General features: G+C 41.6%; 2 protein-coding genes across 6 annotated transcripts in view; both read left to right on the forward strand.

Annotated features, from left to right (window-relative positions):
- The first annotated feature begins 874 nt into the window (after positions 1-874).
- spint1a (serine peptidase inhibitor, Kunitz type 1 a) lies at positions 875-8,703 on the forward strand. The gene is made up of 10 exons (XM_058616143.1): positions 875-1,652; positions 2,909-3,066; positions 3,173-3,314; positions 5,090-5,257; positions 5,708-5,755; positions 6,402-6,533; positions 6,615-6,665; positions 6,787-6,957; positions 7,313-7,372; positions 7,638-8,703. Exons 1-10 carry the CDS (start codon positions 1,250-1,252, stop codon positions 7,823-7,825), a joined length of 1,521 nt encoding a protein of 506 aa, XP_058472126.1. The 5' UTR covers positions 875-1,249; the 3' UTR covers positions 7,826-8,703.
- Positions 8,704-11,357: 2,654 nt separating this feature from the next.
- The window catches only part of LOC131444460 (pleckstrin homology domain-containing family G member 3), a 49,198-nt gene continuing 34,665 nt past the window's right edge, over positions 11,358-25,890 (forward strand). For 4 of the 5 annotated variants that reach the window (XM_058614786.1, XM_058614788.1, XM_058614791.1 and 1 more), the window contains exons 1-2: positions 13,447-13,579; positions 16,803-16,870. In XM_058614786.1, coding sequence (XP_058470769.1) covers positions 13,470-13,579; positions 16,803-16,870 — 178 coding nt within the window. In that variant the 5' untranslated portion in view covers positions 13,447-13,469. Of the gene's footprint in view, positions 11,563-13,446; positions 13,580-16,802; positions 16,871-25,890 lie in introns of those variants that run through there. The other variant, XM_058614790.1, reaches the window with a different exon arrangement.

Below are 25,890 nucleotides of genomic sequence, written 5' to 3' on the forward strand. Positions count from 1 at the left end.
TCCCTGGTTTATACAGCATTTTTATCTAAGTACCATCAAAGGACACTCACGAACCACCGGTGGTACACAAACCACAGTTTGAGAACCACCCACAATCACATCATTTGCTGCCTTATCAGACAGATTTGAAACCTTTATTATTATTTATTTAATCCATAGCCCAGCCATGCTTCTTCGTCAAAATGAACATTTCAGATCAGATATCAAAAGTACAGAAGAGTATTATGGGTCACATGAATTCTGAGATTAAAGTTAGAATAAAGTCAGAATTGTGAAATTAAAGAAAAAAAGTCAGAATCTTGAGGAATAAAAACAGAATTCTGAGATTAAAGTCAAAGTTCTGATATTAAAGAAAACAATTAATTCTGAAATTAAAGTCAGAATTCCGAGATTAAAGAAAAAAGTCAGAATTGATGATGAGATTCTGAGATGCTGTTTTATTATATCTTTCTTTCTTTCCATTTGTTTTTACATGTGGCCCTAATACTTTTATGTACTTACGAGACATTATTCCGATCCACAATTGTGATTTTCAGATATTTCCACTGTCTTCCACTGACATGAACTCACTCATGTGTTTGGCATTTGTCAACAGTATCAACACCTGGAATCATAATCTCCAGTGTGAGATTACGTAGACATAGTTCTAGTTAATTTCCCTGGAATTGTGACGTTGTGTCGCAATTAAAACGTATTATGAAATAAACTAAGGATTTATGTCATACTTACACGCGGACAAACAAACAAACAAACAAACAAAAAGCACAGTTTTAACACTTTAACACTTTTTTTTCTTTGTACTTGATGTCGCAGTTTCACTACATTACTCGGGCGTCAGAAGTTAGGGAGTGGCGTTGTCAGGAGTGGAATTTCACTTCCTGTATCTGCTCTCAGGTGAGTCACCTGTGGCCCCTGTGTCTTCGCTGCTCTTTCTGTCGACATCAAACGAAGTGAATCGTCGCGTCCGTGTAGAAGAGTTTCGGAGTTGTTAAAGAGCAGCGCTGTGTGTCCGTGTGTGTTTGTGTGTCCGCGGGGAACCGTCGACACCTCTTCAGGGACACTTTTTATTGAAACGCCATTTGACTGAAGGCTGCTCTCTGGAGTGGGAGTGTTGTGTTTTTGCCATTTCTGCGGCCTAAATACTTCGCACAGGAGTCTAATATCACGAAGAAGTGGTGTTTATTCCACCCACTGTCGCTACAGGTGTGTGTTTTTTATTATTATTATAGGTGTGGGGACTTTTTCCACAATGAAAGGAGAGTTTGGAGCGTGTGTGCTTGTCTCGCTCCTCATGTTGCTCCTCGGCTCCAGTGGAGGTCAGGACTCCGGGGATGAGTGCTTTTCTAAATTCAAGAGCGGAAGTGAGGACTTTGTCCTCGACGCGGACGAGTCGGTGAAAGACGGCGCGAAGTTCGTCTCGTCGCCCAAGTTGGACCGCGTCAGGGACTGCGTGGCCGCCTGCTGCAAGGAGCCCATGTGTAATGTGGCCTTCATGGAGCGCGGGCCCGAGGAGAACTCCATCAAGTCCTGCTTTCTCTTTGACTGCCTGTACAAGAAGAAGTACGCCTGCCGCTTCGTCAGGAAGAAGGGATACATTAATTACATCCTGGACTCCGTGTATGAAAGCTACCTCGAGGTGGACGTTCCTCCAAGTAAGAATAACCCATATTGATGTAATGTTACCTGTAGCAGGTCCGGAGCCAAAGAGGGGGGTTGGTGGGGGCGTAAATTCAGGGCCCCCTTTTGCACATCAGCAATTGTGACATGAAAATAACAGGTTTAAACAATCAAATTCATGATTACTGAATCACATCTGTTAAAGGGATGAATTGCTGGTTCAGTGTCACGCTTGCCCTGACTTACATGAGCTGAACTGATCCACAGTCATTAATGTGTTCACTTAAACACTGGTGCTTTTCCTGTCAAAACATGTTAAAACAAAATGGCAGTTGTGCAACGAACCCACCGAGGACAACACAATTATTGGTGAGATGCTCGTCACTGTGGTGCTGAAATGGAACAAAGGATGTGGTGATTTTGAATTTAGGTCATTCATAGATACTAAAACATATCCAGTGACGTAAGCAGCTCATACCCCAAGTGCTGTGTACTTTTGATTTCAATTGGTAGTCTAATGTTATTTTCTCAAACTTGAGTATCTGCCATTACTGATGTCAATCCAGTACAGTCTCTTATCTCCTTTTTTAAACAACTCGGCTGTCAATAAGACATTTTGTGCTGATGCGTTTACTACACGACTATAATCCGATATATAAATACTCACCATGACAGCCATGTGCATCTCCTGGGGTAGTGCACATCTTTCTTCACAGCATGTCACCTGTTGAGGGAAGATGTTATCACCCGTGTATGGATTATTTCAGATTTTCTTGTTTTTCGACCAGTATTAACTTTCCTCTTTAAGGTTGTATGTAAACCAAATGGAGATAGATTCGGAAAGGACTTCTCCATTCATTTATGTTTAAGTATTAGATTTAAAAATATAAACATTATTTTGTATTGCAAATATTTATTTCAGTGTAATTACGACAGGGACTGTTCATATAGTCCCGTTCCTACAGTTGGAACGCACCACTTAATTTAGTCTCACTGGCTCAGTCCCTCAGTAACGACGCAAAACTGACCCACACTCCACATTGTGACCGTCCTCCAAACAAGTTTCCTCGTCTTTCCAGCAGTTTTACGGCAGAAGTGTTCATTTCAGCATGTTCACACATGCCAGGCTGTAATGGCCTCTGGTGTACAGGTTCAGGTTTCTGTTTCCGCCTCTGACTCTCATGTGTTGCAATGTTGTAACTGGAAATAGTTGCATTGTGATGATCGAGTTATGGCAGAGCTTGTTTGTTTTTTAATGTGACGTACATTGACCTCATCGTGTCACGTGCAGATGAAAATGACCGTCCACCAACGGCCAATGGAGGACCGGACCAAGTGGTGCAACCTCAGGACAGCTTGACACTGAATGGCATCCAGAGCAAAGACGACAAAAAGATCGTGACCTACCAGTGGCAGATGCTAACTGGATATCCTCATGCCGTCATTGAGGTGAGTGAAGTGAGGCGACGCAAGCCCATTCTTTCCACAGTTCTTTCTCATGATCCAGTTTTAATAATCTTGCAACACTGGCTTTTTTTTTTTTTATCCCTTGTAGCAAACCAGCTTCGAAGACCAGATTATTGTGTCCAATCTGACGTCTGGAGTGTACAAGTTCCAGCTGACCGTCACGGACAGCATAGGCCAGTCAGACTCGACCAAGGTCACCGTCCTGGTCCTCACTCCTGAGCAGTCTGAGCGTGAGTATTCAGCCAACCGTGATGTGAACATAATTCATTATTTATGAAGCATACCTGCTTTATTTGAACGCACGAGAAACTTAAATTCTGTCGCCCGGAACAAACATGACGTAAATAATATGACACAGATCATCAAATTAAATTGGTTGCCGTATTTTTTCCCTTGCATTTAATGAAAAAAAACAAAAATGGTTTGCGTTTCAGTCGTAAACAGGAGTCATTATCCCACTGTATTTGTTGACACGTCTCTTGGCTTATTCACAGTCAACCACCTTATATTTACAGTTGGGCAACGTGTAAGCCATGATAATGCCCTGCGGTCCTGAAAGATTTTCGAAAGAAAAACTCTTCCTCTTCCTTTTTAAAACTCCAAATAGTCACAACTGATTAAACTACGACGAGTGTATAGTCGTAGTTTATTGATCAATCAGTCAGATCTTGTCTATATATTAAGGGATAAAAACACAACCAAGAACAAGCCCCCACCACACCCTCTTGTCAGCCCAACCCCTCACTCATTAACCATCCCAACAACAAACACAGATTAACACATACTAAACATAAAACAGAGACGGGGAATTTAGCAAAAAAGGTAGGACATTTTAATTAGTCTCCTTTTTGTTTTAAACATAACCAGAAAAGGATTTGTTTAAAAAGTAAACAAAATCTCCTCAGTTTCCCTTCGATTGTTTGGCCTTCGTCACGTGAGCACTTCCATGTTGATTGTTATCGAACCTGTCAAGACTTGTTCGCCAAATTCCTGACAAAACAAAGCAAAGATACAGAGATAGAAGGTCATTATGAGACGGATAAACCTGATCCCACTTTTGTTTGGCGGCAGAAAGCTCACTAGATCATTCATTTGAGCAACGACGTGTCAGACGCTCTCTGCTAAGTGATATAACTTCCCTTCTGTTGCGCAAAGCTAGAAGCCGCCGTCAGATTGCGAAGACCTTCTCGGAACTGCACATGTTTTTGTTTAGAGTTTCTACGGAAAACAAGCGCAGCAGAGTGGTTAGTGAGGTTTTTACTTCTTCCCCTGCTGCCACCCCACTCTCTCCACCCCCGACTCAACCAAACCTGTCAGTCTGGTTTCAGCTTGTGTTACACAAACAAGAAAGCTCCAGTCACCACCACCACAGTATTGATTAAAAGTCTTTGCATTAAATCCTCTGAAAGTGTTGTCTTTCACGTAGATTTTTTTTGTTGCTCGTTCATTGTAAACCGAGGGACAAGAAAAGACACGAAAGCGGTCGGTGGCTCAGTTACCCATTAACAGCATGTGTCCTAGGAATGTTCTTAAGTGTGAAATGCATGGGCATGGCAGTGACTCTACATGTCAATACTGCCAAATTAAACCCTTGATAATGGACGGTTTGAATAACAACACAGCTCACTCGTGAATGACAATCACTCCTAGTAATGTGAGCGCTCGCTAATGAAAAGTGTAGCTTACATCTGCGTCACTTCGCAGTCGGAGCGCTTCTTTCTTTCTTTCTTTCTTTTTTTAATGTACTGAAACATTTGCACTTTGCATTAGTGCACGATATGACTCAACAGCCACCCGGCGACAACCCTACAGTACATACAGGCCTCTTTTTCATTGATACAGACAGTTAAATGTCTGTGTGCAGGACACCAGCCTTTGTAATTATACGTCTGCTATTTATGACGCAGCCGCAAAGAAGGGGAAGTGAGAGCAACATGTCTGCGGTAAGTCAAAGAAGGGGTGCATTAAGAGTCAAGTGAGTAACGCTTTGTTCTCCGTCCGCCAGATCACTGTATGGCTCCCAAGAAGATCGGGCCGTGCCGCGGCGCTTTCCCTCGATGGCATTACAACGCCGCCTCGGAGAAGTGTGAGGAATTCACCTTCGGAGGCTGCAAGGAGAATCTCAACAACTATCTGTCCAAGGACGAGTGCACCAAAGCCTGCTCTGGCTCAGGTATCTGTGCGATGCTTGTACTGTACACACATGACAATATTATCCATAAACTTTACATTATTTCCTTATACTCTCTGAGTAAATGTGATTTAAAAAAAAGGAAACACGAGTACATAAACATTTTTAAGAATGTCAACATAAATGCATCTTTTCTGCATCAGTCATTGTAAACACGTCGTTCTAATCAACATTTTGTCCTATCAGCAATTATTGGCAATCTTGTCAGCAGAATGCTTTCCTGCCGAGAGTTAGATGTGAAGTTGTGAAATCGACCAACCTCACGTCATGTAAAGCCAATGTAATGTTACAGCCAGATGTTTACTGTAGGATACTGTAGGCCCCGTTTAGACAGAAGCGTAGAAATGAATACATTTGAACAAATGACAGATTTATATTAATTTCATACTGTTGAGATTGGTTTTAACATTTTTTTTTTCTTTTTCCTTTCAGAAAAAACCAGTATAAGTGGTAGAGGTCTGCCAATTGGTACACCGGGAGGTAAGTGATTCTTGATATTCTACCAATACTCTCAATCATATTGTATATTGTTTGGATGTGGAAGTCAAGACGGAAGGAGGAAGGGTGACTTATAACCACACTGAATTGAACCTGAATGAAACGGTTTGCACAACATAAGTGATTCAAATAAAAATGATTGATTTTAATACACTTAATTAACACTTAAAATGAACAACTGAATAATATATCAAATCACGAATCAAAAATGAAGTTACAAAACTTTACGAAAGTTACAAAAATGCTACACAAGTTCCCTCATGGTAATGCAAATATTAACACTGACGACACCAGTGAACTCAACTAAGTACGCCAAGTGAACTTATTTCAAGTGTACTAATACAGAAATGTAAAATATATCAAATAGAGAGCCAGATTTATCAAAAGGAAATGCAATTAACCAGACTTTGTCTTTCATATAACTAAACAGGTATTATAAGTAGGAATAGAACTCTTTTATTAACCATTCAACACCATTTTTTAGCAATTTTAGTGAGTCACTTTCAGATTGGACGTCATGGTAAAGGCCTTCTACGTTAACAACCCGTTCATTCTTAAATGAAGCAAAAACGGTTGCATTGCTAATGTGACCAGTGTGAATATTCTTGGGTGTGTTTGTGTGCCACAGGGAAGAAATGCGGCGCTCCCTGTACCACCGAGCAGTTTGCCTGTGACGACGGTTGCTGTTTGGATCCGGGCCTCGAGTGCGACTCCACCGCACAGTGCAACGACGGCTCGGATGAGCAGAAGTGCGATGACTGTGAGCAGTGTTCACTGTACAGAATTCTCGCATGAGTCCATTAAAAGACGCGTTCAATTAAACTTTGCCTTTTGCTTTTAGTGAACGACAAGTTTCGGATTCTGCTGCGGATTCCATTCGATGAGCAAAAGGGTGATTTGAACTTTTCTAGATTTGTCATTTTCTTTTTGGGAAAACCCAAATAAACGGAAGACACACTCACACACCCAGTGCTACGATCTAACGCTACCTTGTCATTCATTGTCTTCCACAGTGCGCTGCACAGAACCTCCCAACACAGGAAGCTGCAGGGACAGTCTCACTAAGTGGTACTACAACCCCATCCAGAAGAACTGCTATCGCTTCAACTACGGCGGCTGCCAGGGAAATGAGAACAGATTTGAGAACAAAGATTCCTGCATGAGAGTTTGCCGCGGGGTGTCAGGTGCGTTATGTAAACACTGTGTTTATATTCTGCTAAATTAACATACAATTTCTACTGTGAATTGTATGGAAAAACAGAATAAAACACGCCTTGGATCTCTTTAACTATCACATCCCCCATCCTCCATTTTCTACACATGACATTTTGTCTTTTGTTGGCACCCAAATATGTCCATGGAGCAGTTGTTAGTATACTCGTGTTTGTTTTGATGACCTTTTCTAATCAAAAATACTGGCCTTATATTCAAATCAATGCCTATAAACTGCTACGGCTTTGAATGTCTCATGTTGTGTACAACACAAAATCTCTAAAACTGTATTATGCCTCTCTCTCTCTCTCTCCCCCCCTTTTTTAGAAAAGGACGTATTTGCAAGAAAGGAGGAGTTTGACAAGCAGGTCTCTGGGAGCCAGACAGGTATTGCCTCGCTTCACTTTCATAATTCGACACCTTGAATAGTTATTTTCAGAATTTCCCCATCAGCAAATGGTCCAAGTTTCATGGGGCAGATGAATATCGCTCACCCCACCCTTCTGTTTCAAGCCTGTAGGATAAACCTATGTTGGCGGTCAGTTGTAAGATATTTAGTTTATCCATTAGTGGAAATGAAACATGTACTATACGGAACCGTTCCCCTTGGTGGAAACCACATGTTAAAATATCTTGTCTTTCACTTTCACAGGTATTATAGCAATAGCTGCCGTCCTGGGCGTGGCTATTGTCATCCTGCTCGCCGTCCTGCTCTACTGCGTCTTTAAAGGAAAGAAGAAGAGTGCACAGCACCACCGCGTGCCAGTCAACACCATCCCGGTCACCACGTTGGAGGACAGAGAGCGTCTGGTCTACAATAGCACCACCAAGCCCATCTGACCCTCCCTGTCCTCACCTTTGACCCCCTGCCAAGGTGGTGAACGACGCCAGTTGCCGGAGCTTTGTCAGATGAATGACAGACGAGACAATATCCGTTGACTTAAATTTGAATGCTGGAAGGGATTTTTTTTTTTATTTTGTCCATATATGGATTGTTTTTTTAAAGGTTTGCTGTACACAGAAGGCAAAGTGTTGTCATTTATGAATGAGTGTCTAATGATCTGACTTTTAGCTTGTATTTAATGCAGTGACCTTGTTAAAATAAGCTGTCGGCTGTGCATGTACTCAGGTTAAATGGGGAGAAATTTGATTAGTTTGTAGATAGTTTATCACTTGATATCCTACAGGTTGTTCCCATTGAAACAGGTAGGAAGAATAAATGTTTTTTTCTTTTTTGCTTCCATTACAAGATCTCATAGTAACCAGGATTTACCTCTTTTTTAAAAAGCAGTCCTCCATTGATGCCAGAACCTAAACTCTCAGTGGTGCTTGTTGATGTAAAGTAAGATTATTCTGCCTTTGTGGATTTGTAATACCACATCCTGCTACACCAGCTTCTTCACTCTGGCAGTTTAGTTTTTTTTCTCCCCTGTTTTATACAATGTTGTTACACTGACACACACGCACGCACACACACATTCATAATGTTGTACATAATTTTAGAATGTTGAAAGAATTATTTTACTTGAGGAGATTATTTGTTTGATTTCTCAAAAAAGTGTTTTTAGACTTAAACAAAACCTATTATGCCGTATAAAAGCAGCAGTGTTGTTGAATATTCAACATTCTAGTGATCTAATGATTGTACATATATGACCTGATCTAACTGTTTGTAGCAGTTCTGTGATGTTTATACAAAATAAAAAATATAAACTAAATGTTACGTGGAGTCTTTATTTTTTGGCAGAAGTCATTGACTACACATTTAAACACACACACTTTTCCTCTGTACATTTCTACTTTTATTGTGTTTTTATTTCATTTTTATATGAAGCAGTGTGAGTATCTTGCGTTGTAATGTGTTTATAAGTAAACGTGAGTCACAAGATTTCATCCATATATTCTCTACAGGAACAATTCTGTTAATTTTTTTGTTTTTAATATAAACTTTACTGACTTATTTCTTGCTTCACGGTAACAGATTGTTTTCTTTTTGGAGATTTTCCACCTTATCTATGTCATTCACACAGCATGTTCTTGATGCATCGATAAGGCTTTGTCATGCTTTTAAGAAAGTGCGTCGCCTGTATTCAAATATAATATTCAAATAAAATGCATAGTGATGAGTTTGCAAATATGTCAGACTCACTGAATTCTGTACAGGCTGTTTCTTCTCCAGTGACCTTTTGGGTTGATGTTATTGTTGTTTGTTCTATGGTTTAAGATTAAACACAGATGTATTTGACGCACGCACTTATCTCTCGACCTGTGATCAACATGTTCCGTTTTGAACATCTGATGTTGTAATTTGTGTGCGACTGGGACTCAGATAAGGCGAAACCAGGCCGAGTCTGTCTGTTAACGTTGTTACATCCATGGCAACACATGCAGTACACAACAGGGACGGCATATACGACACAGCCTGGAACACATAGGTATTATCTTAACTCCTATAGGACATTTAAGTACAGGTTGTCATTGGGCATGTCAGGAATTTCAGGAGGTGTAGCCTTTCTTTTAAGCCCCACACATCCAACAAAGAGCATACACACAAAATACACGTGTCAACAACCACTGTGACTAACTGTTTCTCTACATACATAACATTTAAAACCAACCATAATATCATAACTTAATATACCACAGCATGTAGTGAACTGTTTTTTGTATCTGTTCAGCTGCCTTAAAGAGTTAATCTATTATCTACTATTGTGATAGCTTTCATATAGTCAACGACTTAGACCAAAAAACACACATGTAAGTCAAACTCACAACATGTCACAGCAAAAAAATAAAAAGTGATATTAGCAATTTGTTCCAGACAAAAGTTAGGAAAAAACCCATTTGAAAGCTTTAATAACATCTTCTTTAAGCAACAATACAACATATTTGGCCTGAATAATATAACAAATAGACTTTTATTCTTCAATAACAAGTAGTCCTGTTCTTTTTGGATGATTTTCCTGAGTGGGCTACAGATATTTGGTCATTTCCTTCTTAAATTCCACTTGGGCGCCACCCACACACTGTACAGAGACACTGCTGTCTTTTGACCAGCAGGGGGCGACATTTGTTCAACTCTGCTGCGTTGGCAGCACTGACAACACAAAACCTCCACCCTGTTGATTAAAAAATATTTGTCTTATTACTATATGACATCCTAAGCACAGTGTTTTTTGCAGATTTTCTTTTGTTAGTTGATTACAGTTTTCACTGTGCATATTGCTTTTCTGCACCACCCCTATGTGGATCTTTAAATAATCTCCAGGAGGCGGGCCAAGAGAGGGCCCCTCTCCATTTAATCAGACACATAAATTATCATCCACCCAATTGTCTCACAGAAGCCACCCTTTGTGAGTTCAACCATTCTGCTGAGCTGACCCTCATAAATGTAATTGGCAGGGTGACTATTTGTTATGTTCTTTCACAGGCCTGTCGCTGGTTTCAGAATAAGAAGTTGCCTTACTGCCAAATAGTTAGTAACACACAAGGAATGCTGTGCTGTGGTGTTTTGGTGTAACACAAACAATCAACGTGAACAAGAAGATAAGGTTGAAACAGATATTTAAACACATATTGTACTTACCATACATACATTAATAGACATTATTTTCATAATCGATAATCAATTAATAATTTTCTCGATTAATCGAGTATTTGTTTGGTCTGTAAAATGTCAAAAAAATGTGTTTCTCAAACCTGGAAATGATGATGTTCTCAAATGTTTTGTTTTGTCCACAAACCAAAAGCACTGACGTTTTAATGATTTCTTTGTGCAACCAGAAAAGTCCAAGAGAATTATTTAAAAATATAAAAACCATTAAAACGGATTAAATGATTATCAAAATAGTTGTCGATTAATTGAATCATCGATTAATCGAACAAGCTTTGCATTCCTAAGCAATGCACTTCCATGACTTTTGTCTTGTATACACATGGAATTAAAGATGCATTCATGAAACACTAAATAAATAAACACACACACACAGATTATTATTAAACCATTATTTACTGAAAGAAAGGATGAGGTTGTTGTAGCCAGATGTGAGGACGCACGGGGATGGGGGGGAAATCTCAGGCTTTCACAACACTGGCCTGTCAAAAACAGGCGGTCCTGTGATGCGTTCACTTGCCCCTCGTAAAGGAAAATTTGTCCCGACGAGTGTCCAAAAAATACAGCTACGGTGTACCTAATCACCTGTATTGCTCGGAACTGACAGTTGTGAATTAAACGACACAGTTTTATTGTTTTATTAGTATTATAATATAGTCTTTCACTGGGCCCAAAGTGGCTAGCGGGCCACCAATTAGAGGTTGCTATATTTCCGACAGCACATGAACGCAGCATTAGGTCTTCACAGTTGTTCAAAGATGCATCAGCAGTGTTTGGTCGCTGCTGCTGTTTGTGTGTGTGGACGCTGAACGGGCCAAGCGTGTGTGTGTGTGTGTGAGCGGCTTTTATCATGTAAAATGAAGAAACGAGTGGAGTAATGTGAAGTTTCAACGATACTGACACAGCAGATAAACTTCATTTTTCTTCCACGGAGTCGCTTGAAGGAAAGACGTTGGCGAGTTCGGTATGTGAAGTGTTATTTTTTTTAAAAAAAACTTAGAACAGTTAGCTAACATTAACTGCGTGGCTACATGTTTTCTGTTTTCTTCCGGTGTGATTAAAGTTCGGGGTTTGTTTGCTCTGTTCTGAAATTCTGGACGTTTTAATTGCATTGTTCATGCGCAGATTCAGCTGTCAATGGAAAAACAATGGAGTGAAATCTACCTGAGTAAAACTGCACCATACAACTGTGAATTGAACTACTTCATAGTTCATAGTGGGTTAATTTATTTATTAGATACTAGTGAACCATACATACCGTTTTTGTGTGGATGTGTAATCCTATTCTTCACTGAATCAGTTATCCACCGTGACATTCCTCTATCCACTATTGTCATTACAGATATCCACAACTTCATTCTTATTAGCACACATGACGTCACTGTCCCCCATTCATGTGTATGGGGTTTGTCTTTTCAGTTATCTTCAGATATCCACAATGTGAAATGTGGATATCTGCAACACAATTTGCATCCATAATTCCCTTTTGATATGTGTTACAAACTAAATGTGAGGAGTCATGACCAGTCAAAATTAAATAGTCATAATCCAGTTGCTGATATCCACAATATCGCATTGTGTACATACATGTATCTATGATTAGTTTTAAAGATATTTAACTACACACAGACACGAATGAAAAAGCGACATCACTTGTCCCAGCAAGAATGTCGTTGTTGATATCTCACATGTACATTGTTATGGTACATTAAGAACACTTTCCTGAATGTATTCCTCATTGTGAACTCTGCTGTGTCATATTATTCTCATATATCACATACAGACTTTTGATGCATTTACACTACATGTAATTTCACAACATCCAGGCAGTGGGATGTGCAGATAGCAGGAGTTTCAGTCAGATAAGTAGTGTTTGTCTTTGACAATACACACTCTCAGTTGAGTGAACTTTGATCAGCTGCTGGGATCAGTTTTTTTTTTCTAAATTTTTTCCAAAGGAAGGACATTTTCCGACCTAAGCATTTATGTCACACATGTCTTGTGAATAAAACTAATCCTTGTGCTGCAGCTGAATCATTTGCCATTTCCTCTTTCTCTGCATCCAATGCCTCCCCCCTATGGTGCCTGTGCCTGGCCCCAGAAAACAGAATTGTTCTTTCTAATGAGCACCCCAGTGGGACACACTGAGGTTTTAAATGCAGCCTATTTATTGGTCAGTGACTCTCCCCACCAGCTGCCAAAGAAGAATAGGACAAAAATCAATCAGTTACCAGTGAAAAGTTCCATCTTCTACTCTTTTTGACCTCACTTGACCTGTTAGACAATAACCCCTGAACTTCATTTGAGATAAATGTTGCTTCATTGTCAAGAATAACACTTTCCTCCAGGTGGTCCAGACAGGAAACTGCCTTGAGTGAGTCTTGGATCACACAGTTGGCACGCAAGTTCTTCTTCCCGAGTCTTGGTATGCTGAAGCCATGATAAAATTACCAGAGCTGCAGAATGTGAGAGGTTTTATTCAGTGGTTCGACGCTTATTTTGATGCTGCTAAGGATATATCTGGATCTTATGAGACTGTAAAGTTACAGCGTTTGCCAGCTGCGGCTTGAGTTTCACTGTGAGAGTTGAAGGTCAACTTTTAACCTGACCTTACAACACTGAGGAGTGTTTGTTTGACAGTGGAGGTGTGTGTGTGCGTGTGTGCCATAAGCGATTTAGCATTCCAGAACCCCAAGGGAGGTCAAACATTTTTGTCATTGATGTAAAGTTGACACGTCCCACAAAAGCACGGGGGGAGCTGTTTGTCTGCAGATGTAGTGTAATGCACCTTTAAATGGGCTCGCTGAAATTTCTATTTCAAGTTTCGGTGTCTGCTTTCCCTTCTAAACAGAACAGAGCAGGACAGACACCATGGAGGACTACTTGCCCCCGAGTTTTTCAACACTTCTGATTTTTAAGAGCTGGAAATCTTTATGTTTCCTTTCTCAAATACGATGGCACATACCAACGCCACTTGTCAGGTAAACATTCTGTGGTAATTGGTCATTGGTGGGGAAGTTGAAAATAGCCATTTCAACACAGTGGGGAATTACTATTTTCTCATTAAGTGCTATTTTGGCCACGGTGCGTATGAGCAAAACTCCTCACAGTGGACTAAAATAAGAGGGTCATATGCTGTGTGTCTGTGGGAAGTCACGGGTTCAGGCAGCGTCTTTTGTAGAAGCTGTGGATTTAATTGAGATGAAGAGAGACTGTCAGGATTTATTGTTTTGCCCAGTGAATGAAAAGCAGTTATTCTCTTAAGGCCTGTGTGTGTTGGGGGGACAAACTGAAGGCGTGATGTGGGAAAGAGGGCACTTAAAAAAAAAGCAAAGCTGTTTGTCAAGGGGTATTTTCTGTCAGGGTTGACAGGGTAAGAGAGAGGTCATGCAAAATAAACATGGCCGATGCTGAAATAATATAGACTCCTTGTTTGTAGTTAGTCCATAGGACTCTGGATCTAAGCCAGACTTGACTTTCATTCCTTCTAAACTTAAACATCTGTCCCGGTTGGTGATGTCACTGCTCCACTGTGTTTGACTAGAGACATCCCAAAGGACTTATTTCATGCTTTTAGATTCCTGTGGGCCATGTCGGGCCAGACGGGGAATGCAATTTAATGCGGTAGGTCTGCGATTGTGACAGAAAAGTCCTCCAGGGAGTTGTGTGGATTATTTTTAGCTTCTGCCTGAGGTAAAAATGAGTTTGGGTCATTAATTGTTGCAGTGAAGCAAGGTTGCGTTCCTTTTTGACTTTAGATCGTGAAGCTAATCTGTGTCATGATAAATCACTTGGCAAAAAGACAGCTGGTGGATGGGTATTTCCTTTTGGAGACTGATTGAATAACAGGATTTATCAGGACTTAGATGTTAATAGAATCCATTTGTGAGCCGTTTGTTGTTATATATTATGTCACATCCTCTCAAACCCCTTTCCTGGAGAGACAGAGAAAGTGACTCGTCTCCCTAATAGCAGAAGTCTTCTTTTCCCCTCTCGCTTCCTCTCTAGACATACTGTATTTCAGTTGTTTCACTTCTCTCATCACCTTGAATAGTCTGTCGGTGGTAAAAAAAACCTACAGTGATTCAGGCTTAAAGTCTTGGTTCATGGTATATGTTTGTCTGTGTGTGTTTTAACACATTTGTGATGACTCACAAAAACTTTTTCACTTTGTTTGCACATGTGCAGTATTCCGGTCAGCACCCCCAACCCCCCTTAATCATCTGTTTGTTGTGTTTTAAAGAAAGGAATTCAGGCTTTGACTGTGGGGGATCAGTGTAAAGCTCGGTGATTAGAGGAACAAGGACGTTTATCTGCCCATCTGAAGAAGTGATCCATTGCCGCTCTTTTCTTTTAATAACCATCCCATTCACTTTTGCAGCATCTGTCTTCAATTAAGGGGCAAGTTGCTGATTCTCATGTGGTGGGGTTCATGCTGTGGGTAACACGGGCGTCAGCTGTGGGAACCAAATGCTGTCCATTTGTGTGAAATGGCAGTGAGTTCAAGCACAGGTGGCAAGCTTGGTATGAATGTCGGTCTGTACGCCAGAATTTACACATTTCTTCCCTCCCTAGAAAAACAAAGACTATGTATTATTTTATGTCAGCAAAACAGGAGGTGAACGTTAATTACTTGCAATTCTGTCCAGAAATGTTAAGGTTGTTGGTTTTACCACTGAACCCATTTCCTTGCTCAGAACATCTTTCAGCCTACAGCCTTTGATAAGACGTGGAAAAACATTTACGTCTACAGGGCATGTTTGGTTTGAGCCCATTATTGACCAAAGAGAGATTAGCATAGTTTTGGTCTCATCAATTTGCAGGGTTAAAGTGGGCAGGATTATCAGATTGTTTTATTATTTTGCTGTTCATTGAGACCAGTTCAAAGCCTAACTAACCCACCACTTGAAAACCAATTAAAGAGCCAGGCTTGATCAAAAACTGTTGGAGGACACTTTATTCTTTGTCATTGTATCACAGTAATACATTAACTGAGGACAAATCAGTCTTGCAGCATTTATTTCAGAAACCCTAAAACCTAGAACCTTTGCTTATAATTTACAGACAAAATATTATATTAGATTCTAGATATTCCAGACATTTTCATATTTCCTACATTACGTATATGTTGCATAGTGATGGAGACCATGCAATAAAAAGGATTCTGACATTACATAAACCACCAAAAGCAAAAGTGTGGCTACAGGGATTATTGTCTACCAGTAAATAAGAGATACTTTCGCCCAGGCTTCAGCTACAGGAACCCTACAGTGAAGCAGTGATTTGATGTTCAGAAGCAGCTCTGTGACTTCTCCTCTTGCATGCCTGCACATCTTAATTGCCAGACCTCTTGGCAGGGAGCTCAGTTTGGCCTCGGCTGGCCTGGCTGTTAGTTTGGCACAGTGGCCAGCAAACACACTATGAAGAATGCCCATCCTAATCCCCGAAGAATTTCTGCTCCTCTGATCGTGCTGGCCCAAGAATGTAATGTTTAAAAGCTGGAGGCACACCAGGAATTATACTGGGGCGAGTTCTCATGCACAGCCCTCAATCTTAATTTGCTGCAAGGAGACAGAGAACAACTGTCGTGAGAAAATGGCATCACAGCGACTCTGAGGAGACGCACCTCATCATTAACAGTACTGAAGTCTGGCATGAGGGATTAGAAAAAGACATGCTACCAGACTCTGGGCAGTCTCACTCATAATGAGAGACTTGTTTTTGATTGGGTATGGATTTATTTTAGAACTTGTGAATTTTTTGTTTGTCATTCTTTAGTAAGTTGAAATATTTGGCATCATTGATGCTGCTTGAAATTGTGTTTTATTGTTTTTTTTTTAAAAATATTAATATGTATATGACTTAAATGGCAGATGTTTACAGATGTTTACTTTGTTGTTTTTGAATCTTCCCTTACATATCTTAGCCCTGGTTACACTACCAAGTGGCTGACATGAGCTAATCCAGAGCAGCAAACAAGGGAATGGGAAGAATTTCCCCTTTTATGTAAGACCTGATTAGCCTGGCTAGTCGATGCTCTCTGTTACCCAGACCAGTCAAGAAAAGTGTCACACAATGTAGAAACCAATGGTGTTTTTTAAGTCAAACTGATGAAAAAGCATAGACATTGCCATGCTGTCTGTACTGTATGTCTTGTCGTAAAGTACAGGGATCTGTTTGACCATCCATGTTTTGTTTTGTCAGCTCCAGAGGCCTGAGTGCCATGCCAGAGGGGTCTCATTCTGCTCTCCACCAGAGCCCAATGGGGGAAGGTAAGATCAATGCCGTTATTTTGTGTTTGAACTGCCTTGACCACTCTGATAATGTGCAGTCTTAATGAGTGGGAGTTTATTTATTTATTATTTATTTATTTATTTATTTATTTCGGTCATGACATTTAGATCACTCATCACATAACATTGCAGTTCACACAATATACATAACCGAAAGGGAAAGCGGGAGAAGCAAAGCTTAACTAGTCCCGCCCCATTATCATCATACATTTCATTTCCTTTTTTTTTTTTTTTTTTTTTATTTTGCTTTTTATTTTTTTTTTATTTTTTATTTTTTTAATGACATTTTGACAAAGAAAACATGTTTCAGCATCCGGTAGCACTCAGAGATATAGTCTAGCTCTAGACAGTCAACTCAGACTCCATGTGTGTATGTACATGTGTCCATGGTGTTCCATCGCGCCGTTGCACCGTTTCCCCCAGTGTCTACAAATTTCTGTCTCTGACCTTTGTCATATTTTCTTTCTGTGTCAGTCTGTATCGATTAATAGTCATCTCTACATACTTCTTTTTAAATACACTCAGTTTTGCTGATTTTTTCATCTCCTCATCCAGATTGTTCCACTGTCTGACCCCCGTGACCGATACAGTAAAGGATTTTAATGTAGTTCTTACCCTTCTCTGCCTAAACCTCATGTTCCCTCTTAGATTGTGTCCCTCCCCTCTGTTCAGGAATAATGTCTGTAGATTGTGAGGGAGGTTTTTGTTGGCAGCCCTATAAATCATCTGTACTGTGCGGTATTTTATTAAGTCATAGAATTTGAGTATTTTTGATTTGGTAAATAGTTGATTTGTATGTTCTCTGTAACTGGCATGATGTAGGATTCTCAAGGCTCTTTTTTGGAGTATAAACAGGGGATAAGTAGTGGTTTTGTAAGTGTGTCCCCAGACCTCTGCGCAGTATTGCAGGTGTGGAGAGACTAGTGCGCAGTACAACAAGTACAGTGCCTTTTGGTTTAATAGTTTTTGTGCCCTCCAAAGTATGGACACACTCCTGGCCAGCTTGCCTTTTAACTGTTTGGTGTGTGGCTTCCAACTTAACATGTCATCAATAATCACTCCCAGCACTTTGTACTCTTTAACCCTTTCGATGTCCACTCCATTAACTTGTATGTTAATACTAGTCTTACATCCTTTTTTCCCATACAGCATATATTTAGTTTTCTCTAGATTTAGAGATAGTTTATTTATATTAAACCACACATGTAGCTTGGCCATTTCATTATTGACTGTTTCCACTAATTGGTTTAGGTCTTCCCCCGAACAGAAAATATTAGTATCATCTGCAAATAATGTTAATTTCAGAATATTGGATACCTTGCATATGTCATTAATGTATAGTATAAACAGTTTAGGGCCGAGCACTGATCCTTGTGGAACCCCACAAATTATGTCCAAGCAAGTCGATGTGCAATCTCCCATCTTAACATATTGAGATCTGTTGTGAAGATAACTCTTGACCCATTCCAGTGCTATGCCTCTTATACCGTATCTCTCCAGTTTAGCTATCAAAATATCATGGTTGATGGTGTCAAATGCCTTTTTCAGGTCTATGAATATTCCTATTGAATGTAATTTTTGATCAATGGCGTCAGTTGTAATGTAAAGATGGTTTGTGCGGTGTCCCGGTACAGTATGCTAACATGAGTGCAGTACAAGTACACCAGAGGCAAATAGAAAAAAGCCTTGAAATGAAAGAATAGAGGAAATGTAGAGGCTTTGCGAGGCAGAGCTGAGAGAGAGCTATGTACTCCCCTCCTACAGTCCCAGCTGGCAGAGAGGCTCTTTGTGTATCCGTGGAGCTCGGCCAACCCCTTCATACAACTGAAACCATCAAACCGGATTGTATCACAATCACAGTTCGTGAAGGAGGTTGGCCTAGCCAGCGGTGCTGACCTTGGATGTTGAGGGGCCACTTAAATTACATATTATTTTAATGTTATCTTCAGTTGTGGAGCCACTGCATTGACACAGAGACTCTTTGTATCTGCTTGCTTGCCCTGTCCCTCAACCCCCACCCGCTCCCACCCCTCCTCTTCTCTCCACTGAACACATTTGGCTCGGGACTTCGACTTTGGCTGAAGAATACCAGTGTGTCAATGGTTCTCTTTTTCCTCCATGCCTGTCCCTTTGGTTCGGCTTTGGCCAGAGGAGGCCTTTGGCTCAGGCAGACGTGTGCCGCCCTCATGAAAATTTGTCTGTTTGCTCAAAAGGCCACTCTGCACTGACATCATGCTCTCACAGCTTATTTTGCAGCTCAGAGGGCTCGTACGAAATCGCATCGACTTGACAGAACTCCCACCGCAACGTCAAGTTTTGTTCGTTTTGGAACCCGTTGAAGTTAATGTGTGACTGACCTGGGTCTCCTGCTGTGGATGGATGGATGGTAATTAGGGGGCAGGGCTGTTGGCAGTGCACTATCTATGTTAGGTGATGATTGTATGCGGTCAACAGGCATGAGGAATGCACATGGTAGAAGGAAGCCCCTTGTCTGGTCAAGGCAAACAATAAAAAGGTTGTGGTCTAGCTCCAATTTCTCTCAAGAGTCAAAGGTTTTTTCAGTTAAAAGTTATAAGAAGCTGTTTCGATTGTTTTGCCACCACCAGGATTTGGTTGGTGCCAGGCATGATCAGACAAAAGGAAAATATTTGGGCTGTGCTCCAAGATCTACTCAGATTTTCTTTTCAGCTGTTGGAAGTTAGTATTATTTTCATTGTTCTGTACTTTGAATACATTTCCAGGGCAATCTGGATGACGGGAGAAGCGCTGTATAAGATGATCCCTCCTGATTTCCATCAAAGTCAAACTGTTATCAGCGTGATTAATGGGAACTTGCATGATTATTATCCATGTATCACACAAGGGCATACAGTATACTGTGTGACAGTGACACAGCGAGGAATCAGTAGACCTAAGGCAGCATGAAGCAGCTCTCTGAAAGATAAGGGCTCCTGCTGACCTACTTCACCTCATGTAGGAATGTAGCTGCGCGTGCAGAATGTAAAAGGCTTTAAAGGGGTTCTGGAGGGTACGGGTGGATCATCGCCATTCACTGCAGCTTTTCCAGATCAGTGGGCAAAGGGCTGTGGACATAGACAAATGATGGTGGCAGGGATGGCTGCATCTCAGAGCGGGCTTGTTAATGGAGAGTCCTGGACTGGAACACACTCTCGGCTAAATTGCCTGTAGCAATAATTCCCAGCAGCCTCAGGTGGACCTGAATCATCTCCAGTAAAGTTTGTGTCATGCTCTGACACCTGCTGAAACAGTAGAAACTCCCTTTATCAACCTTGTTTGTGTTTTGTTGCAAAAGGTTTTGCATTAGGTTTGTTTAAGTCATTATACATCATAGCTGCTATTGTAACAGGACTTAAAACAGGTCTGTGTCCACTGCTTGTGAATGTGGCTTCATTGTTGGGCTCAGGCTCCCGTACCCTCACAAAAGACAATCTCAATGGAAACTAGTACCGCGCGCGGTTCTGAACGGGTTCGAGCCGACCCACGCGGGTCGCCGTGTGCCACGGCTCCCCGCGTGCCTCGCGCTCTCACCCGTTCATTCACCGCGCGCGGTACTAGTTATTTTCAGTACTAGTTATTTTCAGTACTAGTTATTTTCAGTACTAGTTATTTTCAGCGGCGTCCCCGCGCATGTCGATCCAAATTTCGAGGGGGATCGGGCAAAGTATGGCAAAGTTATAGGGCGCTTCCTGTTTAAAATGGCCGACTTCCTGTACGGTAAAATGCGCGTCCGTAAACGTGTTCAGGGAAGTTCCCTTGTCTTACATATCAAGTTTTGTTCAGATCGGACAATCTTAAATTTACTTCCTGTTTCGGGCATTCCACTTCCTGTTGGGAGGTCATCTTTTGCAGACATGCTCAGGACAGGTCCCTGGTGTCACATATAAGGTTTCGTGCAAATCGGACAACGTACGGCAAAGTTAGAGGGCACTTCCTGTTTAAAATGGCCAACTTCCTGTTCGTCTCTGGAAACATGTTCAGGGAAGGTCCCGTAACTCACATATCTAGTTTTGTGTCAATCGGACAATGTAAGACTTTACTTCCTGTTTCGGGCGTTCCACTTCCTGTAGGGAGGTGACCTTTTACGGACATGCTCAGGACAGGTCCCTGGTGTCACTTAAAAGGTTTCGTGCAAATCGGACAACGTACGGCAAAGTTAGAGGGCACTTCCTGTTTAAAATGGCCGACTTCCTGTTCGGTCAACGGCGTCTCCGTAAACATGTTCAGGGAAGGTCCCGTAACTCACATATCCAGTTTTGTGTCAATCGGACAATGTAAGACTTTACTTCCTGTTTTGGGCGTTCCACTTCCTGTAGGGAGGTGACCTTTTACGGACATGTTGAGGAAGGGTCTAGGGTCCCACATACTAAGTTTCAAGTGGATACAACAATCCCTGTTGGAGCAGCATCAAAAACTATAAATGTAATTCTGTCTGCTGTCACCAGGGGGCGCTGTATTTGAAAATGAATATTTTCATATAGACGTGTTCAGGGCAGGACTGTCATCAATCCTTGCAAGTTTGGTTCAGATTGGACCAGGATTGGCAAAGTTGTAACAGTTCCTTTTTTTAGAATTTTCTAGCACCACCAGGAGGCGCTGTTTTCAAAATGTACCGTTTCAGCAACATAGTCGTCTTCAGCAACTAACCATCATCAACTATAGCAAGTTTGGTTGGGATCAGACCTTCCATCGCGAAGTTATAAGAGTTTTACTGTCTGTTGTGAAAAATTATTATTATCTCCAATTTTGGCGCCCCCTATCTCGTACGCCATACAATATTTTAAAAAGCTTTTGATAACTTTTGATGCTCAACTCGTCCACATTGATCTCACCAAGTTTGAAGGTGATCGCACAAAAGCTCTAGGAGGAGATAATTGAAATACCAGCTGTCATATTGTCTGCTGTCACCAGGGGGCGCTGTTTTCGAAATTGAATATTTTCATATAGACGTCTTTAGGGCCGGACTATCATCAATCCTAGCAAGTTTGGTTCAGATCGGACCAGGATTCGCGAAGTTGTAGCAGTTTGATTTTTTGTCCCAAAAATCCGACTTTGCGTCGTTGCCATGGCAACACCGTTAAACGATTTGTCGTCATATTGATCACGCATCATCTACCATGTGTTTTGACTGTTGTCACCAATTTTGAGTGCGGTACGATTATCTGTGTAAAAGTTATTCCCGAAATCGTAAAAAAACTTTTTTTTTGTGTATTTTCTTTCACCACAAGGAGGCGCTGTTTTCAAACTTCACCGTTTTTTCATAGACGTCTTCAGCCATGGCCCATCATCAATGGTAGCAAGTTTGGTTCGGATCGGACCTTCCATCGCAAAGTTATAAGAGTTTTGTTTTTCTGATGCGAAACATCAGAATCATCACGAACTTTGCCGCCCCCTATCTCGTGCGCCGTGCGACATTTGAAAAAACTTTTGATACCGGGAGCTCCTCAACTGGTCCACAGGGACCTCACCAAGTTTGAAGGTGATCGCACGAAAACTCTAGGAGGAGTTAGTTCAAATACCATTGCTGCGAATTCGCCAAAATCGCCAAAAAATGGCCAATCAACCCAAGATGGCGGATTTCCTGTTGGGTTTGGATCATGGTCATAATGTAATTTTTTCTTCATCCTGACCCACTACACATGTGTACCGATTTTCGTGCATGTGCGATAATTGTGTTGGTCATGGTGAATTTTGACAGGTCGCTTCGCACGTTTTGGCCCCTCCCACATTCAATTTTCGACGCACATTCCCCGAACCTTTTTCAGACGTAAATTTACACCAGGATTGATGCGGTCACAAAAATCTGTGAGTTTTGGGGTATGGGAAAGGCCTCAAAAACGCGATTTACTTTAAGGAATAATAAGAATAAAAATAACTAGTACCGCGCGCGGTTCTGAACGGGTTCGAGCCGACCCACGCGGGTCGCCGTGTGCCACGGCTCCCCGCGTGCCTCGCGCTCTCACCCGTTCATTCACCGCGCGCGGTACTAGTTATTTTCAGTACTAGTTATTTTCAGTACTAGTTATTTTCAGTACTAGTTATTTTCAGCGGCGTCCCTGCGCATGTCGTTCCAAATTTCGAGGGGGATTGGGCAACGTATGACAAAGTTATAGGGCACTTCCTGTTTAAAATGGCAGACTTCCTGTTCGGTTAAGTGCGTGTACGTAAACGTGTTCAGGGAACTTCCCTTGTCTTACATATCAAGTTTTGTGCAGATCGGATAATCTTAGAGTTTACTTCCTGTTTCGGGCATTCCACTTCCTGTTGGGAGGTCATCTCTTGCAGACATGCTCAGGACAGGTCCCTGGTGTCACATAAAAGGTTTCGTGCAAATCGGACAACGTACGGCAAAGTTAGAGGGCACTTCCTGTTTAAAATGGCCAACTTCCTGTTCGTCTCTGGAAACATGTTCAGGGAAGGTCCCGTAACTCACATATCTAGTTTTGTGTCAATCGGACAATGTAAGACTTTACTTCCTGTTTCGGGTGTTCCACTTCCTGTAGGGAGGTGACCTTTTACGGACATGCTCAGGACAGGTCCCTGGTGTCACATATAAGGTTTTGTGCAAATCGGACAACGTACGGCAAAGTTAGAGGGCACTTCCTGTTTAAAATGGCCGACTTCCTGTTCCGTCAACGGCGTCTCCGTAAACATGTTCAGGGAAGGTCCAGTAACTCACATATCTAGTTTCGTGTCAATCGGACAATGTAAGACTTTACTTCCTGTTTCGGGCGTTCCACTTCCTGTAGGGAGGTGACCTTTTACGGACATGTTGAGGAAGGGTCTGGGGTCCCACATACTAAGTTTCAAGTGGATACAACAATCCCTGTTGGAGCAGCATCAAAAACTGTAAATGTAATTCTGTCTGCTGTCACCAGGGGGCGCTGTATTTGAAAATGAATATTTTCATATAGACGTGTTCAGGGCCGGACTGTCATCAATCCTTGCAAGTTTGGTTCAGATCGGAGCAGGATTGGCAAAGTTGTAACAGTTTGTTTTTTTAGAATTTACTAGCACCACCAGGAGGCGCTGTTTTCAAAATGTACCGTTTCAGCAACATAGTCGTCTTCAGCAACTAACCATCATCAACTATAGCAAGTTTGGTTGGGATCAGACCTTCCATCGCGAAGTTATAAGAGTTTCATTGTCTGTTATGAAAAATTATTATTATCTCCAATTTTGGCGCCCCCTATCTCGTACGCCATACAATATTTTAAAAAGCTTTTGATAACTTTTGATGCTCAACTCGTCCACATTGATCTCACCAAGTTTGAAGGTGATCGCACAAAAGCTCTAGGAGGAGATAATTGAAATACAAGCTGTCATATTGTCTACTGTCACCAGGGGGCGCTGTTTTCGAAATTGAATATTTTCATATAGACGTCTTTAGGGCCGGACTATCATCAATCCTAGCAAGTTTGGTTCAGATCGGACCAGGATTCACGAAGTTGTAGCAGTTTGATTTTTTGTCCCAAAAATCCGACTTTGCGTCGTTGCCATGGCAACACCGTTAAACGATTTGTCGTCATATTGATCACGCATCATCTACCATGTGTTTTGACTGTTGTCACCAATTTTGAGTGCGGTACGATTACCTGTGTAAAAGTTATTCCCGAAATCGTAAAAAAACTTTTTTTTTGTGTATTTTCTTTCACCACAAGGAGGCGCTGTTTTCAAACTTCACCGTTTTTTCATAGACGTCTTCAGCCATGGCCCATCATCAATCATAGCAAGTTTGGTTCGGATCGGACCTTCCATCGCAAAGTTATAAGAGTTTTTTTTTTCTGATGCGAAACATCAGAATCATCACGAACTTTGCCGCCCCCTATCTCGTGCGCCGTGCGACATTTGAAAAAACTTTTGATACCGTGAGCTCCTCAACTGGTCCACAGGGACCTCACCAAGTTTGAAGGTGATCGCAAGAAAACTCTAGGAGGAGTTGGTTCAAATACCATTGCTGCGAATTCGCCAAAATCGCCAAAAAATCGCCAATCAACCCAAGATGGCGGATTTCCTGTTGGGTTTGGATCATGGTCATAATGTAATTTTTTCTTCATCCTGACCCACTACACATGTGTACCGAATTTCGTGCATGTGCGATATTTGTGTTGGTCATGGTGAATTTGGACAGGTGGCGCCGCACTTATTGGCCCCTCCCACATTCAATTTTTGACGCACATTCCCCGAACCTTTTTCAGACGTAAATTTACACCACGATTGATGCGGTCACAAAAATCTGTGAGTTTTGGGGTATGGGAAAGGCCTCAAAAAGGCGATTTACTTTAAGGAATAATAAGAATAAAAATAACTAGTACCGCGCGCGGTTCTGAACGGGTTCGAGCCGACCCACGCGGGTCGCCGTGTGCCACGGCTCCCCGCGTGCCTCGCGCTCTCACCCGTTCATTCACCGCGCGCGGTACTAGTTATTTTCAGTACTAGTTATTTTCAGTACTAGTTATTTTCAGTACTAGTTATTTTCAGTACTAGTTATTTTCAGCGGCGTCCCTGCGCATATCGTTCCAAATTTCGAGGGGGATCGGGCAAAGTATGACAAAGTTATAGGGCACTTCCTGTTTAAAATGGCAGACTTCCTGTTCGGTCAAGTGCGTGTACGTAAACGTGTTCAGGGAACTTCCCTTGTCTTACATATCAAGTTTTGTGCAGATCGGATAATCTTAGAGTTTACTTCCTGTTTCGGGCATTCCACTTCCTGTTGGGAGGTCATCTCTTGCAGACATGCTCAGGACAGGTCCCTGGTGTCACATAAAAGGTTTCGTGCAAATCGGACAACGTACAGCAAAGTTAGAGGGCACTTCCTGTTTAAAATCGCCAACTTCCTGTTCGTCTCCGTAAACGTGTTCAGGGAAGTTCCCTTGTCTTACATATCAAGTTTTGTTCAAATCGGACAATGTAAGACTTTACTTCCTGTTTCGGGCGTTCCACTTCCTGTAGGGAGGTGACCTTTTACGGACATGCTCAGG

This window comes from Solea solea, chromosome 18, assembly GCF_958295425.1.
Source record: "Solea solea chromosome 18, fSolSol10.1, whole genome shotgun sequence".
Classification (NCBI taxonomy): Eukaryota; Metazoa; Chordata; class Actinopteri; order Pleuronectiformes; family Soleidae; genus Solea; species Solea solea.

Coding starts and splice junctions, on each gene's coding strand:
- spint1a (XM_058616143.1), top strand. CDS start 1,250: ATGAAAGGAGAGTTTGGAGCGTGTGTGCTTGTCTCGCTCCTCATGTTG. Junction 3,315..5,089: donor CACTCCTGAGCAGTCTGAGC/GTGAGTATTCAG, acceptor TCCGTCCGCCAG/ATCACTGTATGGCTCCCAAG. Junction 6,534..6,614: donor TGAGCAGAAGTGCGATGACT/GTGAGCAGTGTT, acceptor TTTTGCTTTTAG/TGAACGACAAGTTTCGGATT.